The 7,982-nt window shown below is 37.3% G+C and overlaps 1 protein-coding gene across 1 annotated transcript; it reads right to left on the reverse strand.

The window, feature by feature from the left end:
- On the reverse strand, nt 1,055-7,390 carry LOC109720727 (calcium load-activated calcium channel-like). The gene is made up of 2 exons (XM_020248018.1): nt 6,572-7,390; nt 1,055-1,335 (listed from the first exon to the last, which is right to left on the reverse strand). The coding sequence occupies exon 1, from the start codon at nt 7,257-7,259 to the stop codon at nt 6,588-6,590; it is 672 nt and encodes a 223-aa protein (XP_020103607.1). The 5' UTR covers nt 7,260-7,390; the 3' UTR covers nt 1,055-1,335; nt 6,572-6,587.

Consider the following 7,982-nt stretch of genomic DNA (forward strand, 5'->3'; position numbering starts at 1 on the left):
AAAGGCGTTATTTCTTCCAACGAAAATAAGTTGGAGAGAAAAAGCATACAAAAATGTATTTATTTGTTGTTTTAATAGAACTACGGAATTTATATCTTAATCAAATATGTGCGATCTACGCATTGCATTATTTCCTCTATTAGAAACAAAGGAATGTTTTTTTATCACACTTTTATTTGCATATAATGCATTCGGTTCATAATTCCAAACGAAGCCAAATTCTGAACCATCCACCACAACTATAAAACTATAAAGAAACCAACCGTCAAATTTAAAACCCTAAATTCCTAGACATACATGTTAGAAATCTGCGACTTACACCGACAAAAGCAAAAAAGATTTAGTTTATCGGGCACGAAAATATAAAAAGAGAATCAAAAAAGAAAGAAGAAAAATAAAACAAATAAATATTTACGTGGTTCAACTATTGGTCTACATCTACAAGCAAAGACGCAGTAGAGATTTTTATTATAATAAAAGTGATGTACAAAATATATCTCTCTCACAAAACTTGTTCCAAAAATATACACTTATACTTCTTCTCATCAAACCGATAGATTAAAAGATATATCTATAAGTGTGGTTAAATCCTAATACAACTAGAAATACAAATCCACTAAAACTAGAAATAACCTCAATAAAATTATGCATAATCTAAATTCAACTTAATAGGATAATCAAAACAGAATTTGTGGCACGTAGAAATGCTCCCTGCAAATATGCAAAATTGCAGATATACACCATAAATTTGATGATTCTATGCACATCCTTGATAACCTGATTATTATTTGCATCTCATGTAGAACCTCAGTTTCTGTGAAAAAGCAAGCAGTATTTATGCACGCGCGCGCACACACACACAAACAAAAGAAAAAAAAAAAGCAAGCCATCCCCAATACTATGGAACTTAACTGGCACCGAGCTGAAATAAGTTTGTTGGAGCTCCAAGAGAGCTGTTGGTAGTGCTTTTTTTTTTTTAACTTAGTTTTCCAGCACTTTTCCAAACAGCTCTACTCGATCTGTGTTTCTAAATTCCAATAAGCTTCATCCAGGCTGAACAAGCATCAAGATTGATTCAATTTATGTTCAAAGGAAAAGATTATTCTTCATAGAAGACGTACGTAACTGAATTCATATAATGCTTAAATGAGAACTCTTTAGGAAATATAAATAGCTGACAATTGCTGTCTAAACATTATTAGCACCATTCTTCGGACATTAATGTATTAATTAAAGGTACATCTTCCATCTAATATCGCAATAAGCTTCAAAATCTTTACCAGAACATCCTGCAACCTCACCAAGATCAGCTCCTTTTCGGATCATTTGAATCAACTGCATAAAATGTATTAAGCTGCGGTCAGGGTCAAATCCGAAATGGTTTATAAATTTAATGAAAAAAAAATGATAATGATTTAATTAATAAAACAACAATCTGAATTAGGTCAGGAAGAGAAAAGAATGCTTCACATACGATTTATCAATTTACAATTCATGATGTAACATTTTACCGCCCTGCTGTTAACATTCCGACCCACGAGTGTTGCTGTCGAAATTACATGAAAACTGAGCACATGATAAACAGATGACTTGGTAAAACCCCAAGGAACAAGATAAAGCAATCAAACCGCTAATATCATGGGACAGCTACATGCTCAATCCTAACTGCATTTAACTGCAAGTCTGAGCGAACAATCAGAAAAGCAACCGCAGGCCGATAAAGAGTTATATTTCGTACTCAAAGGGGGTAAAGAAATCAGGCAGGACCATAGTGAAGGCACACTAAAATTACCCTAAACAAATAACTATAGAACAAAAAATTACTAGAACGTGCAGCCCTTCCTCTAACTTTCAATTAAGTAAAAAAGTTCTGCCGCCGAGTCCTCAAGAATTTAACAAAGGGGTGGTAAAGAAGAGATTCAGTTTACATTAATCCCAGGTCTTAAAAGTACATAAAGACTTAACGAAATGTCCACTAATATAACCTAATGGCATTTGAAAGTAGATCAAACTAAAAATCTTCTTTCAATCAACAGAGCAATTCTTTCCAGTCTGATTGATGTGATGTGGCTATCGAATAGTTATCTGTTGCAAAACTTGTGAGTGATACCCTCAGCACTTCTCTTCAGCATCCAAATTTATGACAAAAGGGTAACATTTCAAGGTAGTCCCATGTACAATACCGATGTTGCAACCTAGTCCTTATACTTGAGCATTTTAGTCCCTTAACATTCAGATATATTGCAAGTCTATATCTGATCATCACTAAATCTAAGATTTTCCTATAAAATAACTTTTTCCTCTTCTCCTGTAAAATGACTTTCTTCCTCTCCTCCTGTAAATGACTTACTCATTTTAGTGTACTTGAAACAAATTTAAAAAGGTCACTTTATAGGAAAGAGTCAACTCCTCAGATTCTTTAGTGACTAAGGATGGAATTGCAGTATATGAAAAGTTCAGGGACTAAGGAGTTTAAGTGAGAAGTTCAGGGACTCCGTCACAAAAATCAGTTTGTACTTTGTACAAGGCCTATCCGCACATTTGACCCAAAAAAACTATAATATAAGGATGCAAATATGATCAAATACTTCGATACTTTACATCAATTCTAATAGTACCGAGTGTCGATTCAAATGCCCTATCAATGAAATGATGTGGAAGCACAGAGGCCTTTGTGATTCTATGAGTATACTAACTCTATTATAAGAAAAAACTGTTGGCTTCTGTATAATACTTATTCCTCGTGCTATTTCTTATAGCAACCCACCCAATCCAATTCAACATCCTAGCCTCAACTACACAAGTTAAAAAAGAAGGTTTAAAAAAACCTCAAATAGGCTCTTTAATGCACCTGTCCTAGCCCAGAATGCAATGTGAAGCATGCTAGTTTATATAAGCCTAGATAATTTACCTTTTGAAGATAGTCGTACAACACACTACAAATGCTACCTCTGCAATGTTGCAATGTCCTCTTCAACATCTCCTTGTTAATCTCCATAACAAACTAAAGGGAAAAAAAACCCCTCGGAACTTAATAGTACATTTTCTTAACAAAAACTGACCAGATTTATATTCCTAAAGAGCTGTAATAAATAATTCAAGAATATTCTAATTAGTACTTTCTTATGACTGAATACCCATAGAACTATATGACCGACAACAGGTTGGTAATCTTTCAATCTTCATAAGGCATTTTCCTGCTGAGAACATCTTAATACATAGGAAGGCTTAGTAAAAAAGCAAAAAGGAGCAATTATAAAGCAGAAAAAAGGACGAGAGCATTTCGTAAATCTCAACTATGGCCAAATTTAGAAATCACTATGATGAAATTTTCAGGAAAAAATGTTTTTGAGAGTCCTAACCAATTCTTAATCTAAATCAAGAAATCTGGTATCAACACATCAATATTTAGGAGTAGAAGGTAACTGAAATGGCATAAGTTCCAAGTGCAAAGAAATAATACAACTACTGAGACCATAAGTGTTGTCTGGTGAGTTAATCGCTATAAAGGAACTGTTTTAACAATTCTCTTCTTACCCTTTTCTCGGGGGTTTGAGAGAAAGGAGATCATAGGAAAACACTGTTTTAACCATTGAAAGATAAGCATCGAGTACACACATGCACAGATACTATATTCTCAAGTACTGACCAAACAATTCAGATAGGTTTCATTTGGGTCCGACAATAGCATCTAATGGAGACCAGATTCTTTTTATTTTTACAATCTTATATGGAATGGATCCAAACATCCACTGCACCCATAGAAAATCACATAATCCATAAAGTCAATTATGATTTTAACTCTTCGGAAAAAAAAAAATTACACATTGACACAAGGACTACAATAATAGCAATATAAACTCTCAAAAGTAAAATCTTAGACAAAAAGACAATGAAACTAACTTCATATTTGAAATTCTGCAACACAAACTTTCTAATATATGCATCAATATCCTGAAATAGAGTTTAAAACGAAGGTATCACAAGATTCACAAAAAATAAATATATAAAATGAAAAAAAGTGTCTGCCTACTGAAAAAGAGATAGATCAATTAAATGACAAGTGGAAACAACTACCAATTTTCTTCTTACACACACACACACACACACACACACATACACACACAACCAACCAACCAACCAACCAACCAACCAACCAACCACAAAAATTATAGAATGTAGGGTGATTTTAAAACATAAGACAAAGTTGGCATAGAATAGTTCATCCCTTAAAATATTCCGGCTTAATAGAAATAGGCATTTTAACTCGCAAAATTCTATGTCATAGTCAAATGGGGCTATACAGGGTTTTATAAAAGACCAATCTGAGATTGATAAATAGGAATTTGGGCCGAAGCTGAGTTTGCGGGAGTAAATGTTTCTAAGAAAGAAAGCTAGAAGATGGAAAAGGAGATAACTAATCGAAACATAAAATCATCAATTGGGCAAATAAATTTGTCAACCCTCTCTGAAGTCCCATAAACAAGCAATGAAACACCTGAAAGAATGCCTTTCCACTCCAAAAAGACTTCAAGAATATCCTAGAAATTTTACTCAATGTACTAAAGCTCCAAATAGGAATTAGAATACATATCAAAAATTACATTATCTCAGGAAATAAATAAAAGTTTCCATGTTGAGCTGATTAAAAACTAATGAATTAGCAATTAAGTAGTGGAAATAGTTAACTAGCTCTGTATTTGGCAAGATTGCATACTAACGTCAACGATTCAACAACAAGAAAAGTGAAAACAGAATGTTTCTAGGAATTGAGAATGGATCAAAATTTCAGCCGCAAATCTACTTATCAGCTACATATTTTTGAGGTTTCAAATCGTATGCATGGTTCAGAATCAGAAAATCCATGTCCTCGAGCTCCAATCTGTTTGATTCATTATATTAGTTAGTCAATCAACATTCTCACAAATTGTATTGCTGATTGAGTCCTTTTGTTAAACTTGTTCTACCAACTCATGCTTCACATTTGCTTCGTAATATCTTCGAGAATATCTGCTAAAGGGACTTTTCTTTTATTTCACTTTTTCAATAGATGAAGCAAACCGATTCAATATTAGAAGAAACATAAAATTTACTCTTTCACAAAGATTGGCTTTTCCTATATGCAGAATTTGTTCCAATAGTGGATACTAGAATTTCTTCCTAGCTTCGTTATATTCAAAATCTCAAGTGCCTCTTCTTCCTTTTAATATTCTACAGATCTTAATTTCTCATAATCATAACAGACATCACAGAATCTTCAAAATGTCAATAGAAGGTATCAGACACACAGACCACATAAAGGCACATAAAGGCACACCTACCAAAAAAAAAACACAATTTTAGTAGTAAAACCCCCATATGCCCTATAAAACAACAGCTAATAATAACAGTTATCGGTTGGTCTGCGTTTCTCCATAAAAATTTACATAGCAAGTAGCAACAAATCAATCTAACTACAGTCAGTTGTTCATCCTATGTAAACATTCTTGGCATCCTTAGATCCAAAAAATGGTGAGATGGTTTCTCTTTCACAATTATTCCACCCCCTTTATCAATTATAAGGACAAGTCTATAAAGCATTTAAATTTCAAAAGGGAAAAAATATATAAATAAATCCTCAGAATCTCATGCCATAAGAATCACCAAATTACCAAAAGTAATTACTACAACTACCACCAAAGATCCAATTAATTTTTCAGCGTTCCTTATCACTCAGATCCCAAATTTTGCCACCACGATTCAACATCACGTACCAAATGTTAACACAAATACTAAATTGTCCCCTACAAAATCAATCTTCTAGGTAACATACTAACTAATGGAACCAATCCTAAGCCCTCATCCATTTAAATAGGATCTGAGTCACATCAGTCATTTCTCTTACGGCTAATGTTGCAGTCTATTATTCGGTTTGCCTCTTCCATTACCTCTTTAATCAATGCACGTGGCACGATTCGCCTGATATCCACGATGCAGGTGATCGGAGGTGTTAAGAATAATCCTAGACTCCTTTCCTTTTTTCCTACGATGCGGTTGTCTCGGTCTGACAAAAGAGATCACAGAGAGATGCACCTCCTAGCAAATATCATGCCCTAAGAATTAGCACCAAATTATCATCAGCAATTACCAATTACTACTACCAAAGAACCAAGTTTTACAGGTGATTCTCGCCAGTTGGATCCAAATATCATCTTCCAAACAGATCGCAAAGAGATGACGCATGCAACACACCTGAAATTGGAGGACACTGGAGATCAATTGGTCTTGGGATTTCCGACGAGAGCGATCAATTCAGCATCCCAAAAGAGATCGCAAAGAGATGCATCTCTTACCAAATCTCATGACACAAGAATTAGCACCAAATAAACACCAGCGAATATCAAGTACTACTACAAAATAACCAATTTTTTCTAGCGCTTCTCATCACTCGGATCCAAATATCATCTACCGAACAAATTTCCAACTACTACTATCAAAAGAACCATTTTTCTCTAGTGCTCCTCATCATTCGAACCCAAATATCATCTTATACCAAACGGATCACAAAGGGATTATGAATGCATCGCCACACCTGAAATCAGAGATGATCAATTGGTTTTGGGATCGGGGATGGGGAAGAGGCCGCCCCCCGCTGCGGCGGCCCCCCGGGGCGGGGCGAAGCCGAGGAGCTTCTGGAGGTTGGTGCGGATGCTGATGGAGCAGAGGAAGTAGAGGAAGGGCATGGAGCAATCGGTGGGATCGGCGCCGGGGAGGCCGCGGTGGCTCATCTTGAGGACGAGGGGGACGGGGGCGAAGGGGAGCTTGGCGACGGCGCGGCCCTCGAAGAGGGAGTTGAGGAGGCCGAAGACGACGAAGAGCACCGCGGCGACCACGGCCCCGGACTTGAACTTGGAGAGCGAGAGGTCGCGCGTCGACTCCTTGAGGCTCGCCTCCACCCGATCCATCTTCCGAGCCCTAGACGACGACGAAGAGGTCGAAGAGGTCGTCGTCGCCATTGTTGAGCCCTTGGAGGAGGAGGAGGAGGAGGGGTTTGAGGAGGAGGAAGAGGAGGAGGGGGTTGCGGAGGAGGGGGACTTCATGGATTGGAGCTTCTTGGAGGCCTTGTCGATGGAGGAGCGGAGGGATTTGTAGGAGGAGGTGCGGTAGATGAGGAGCCACGAGATCGCCTCGCAGAGCACGGCCGTGAGCGCCGAGATCGCCACCACCGAGAGGCTATCGCCGTAGCGGAACGACGAGAACGACGTCGACGACGCCGCCATGGACGAGGGGGCTAAAGCTGTTGTTTCTCTCTCTCTCCCTGGTTTTGGTTTATAATCTTTTCTTATATAGACCAATGTTCTCTAAACAGAGAGAGAGAGAGAGAGAGAGAGAGAGAGAGAGATTCGTATGTGTTCTTGGGTTCGAATTGTCTACGACCCACGGTTATTCGAAATTTTATCCGAATCGGAAATCGAACTGTACGGATTGACTCGACGCTTAATAGATATAATAATAATTTTAAATACAGATATAAAAAATTAAAAATTAATAAATTTAAATTCGGATATAAATTTTGACTCTATCCAATCCGAATTTAAACCTAAAATAATTTTACATTACTTATTTATAAAACTTCTGAATTGAGAATCTTAAGGCTTGGAGCACTTTCTGCATACCGCGTGATGTGGCCCCGCAACTCTATTTCGCATTAAATGGTGTGTGACCAGCTCCTCTATTTTGCATTGAATGCCATCCTTACGCAGGGTCTTTTCGGTTATTAATGAGAGCGACGGCGTTTGATCCTTTGTATTCCCATTTCATCCGCCATATCGCCATCTCCCTCTACCTCTCCGTTTTTGCCCTGGCGCTCCACCGTTACCTCCATTTTTGTCAGGACGGGTGTGGGGTGTGGTTGGTGCTATCTCCGTCATGCCCTAGCAGAGTTGTTTGTATGGCCCCATCTTTTCCTTACCTTTTAGGGTTTCGCTACAGCAATTTTCTTT

Source organism: Ananas comosus, linkage group 1, assembly GCF_001540865.1.
Source record: "Ananas comosus cultivar F153 linkage group 1, ASM154086v1, whole genome shotgun sequence".
Taxonomy (NCBI): Eukaryota; Viridiplantae; Streptophyta; class Magnoliopsida; order Poales; family Bromeliaceae; genus Ananas; species Ananas comosus.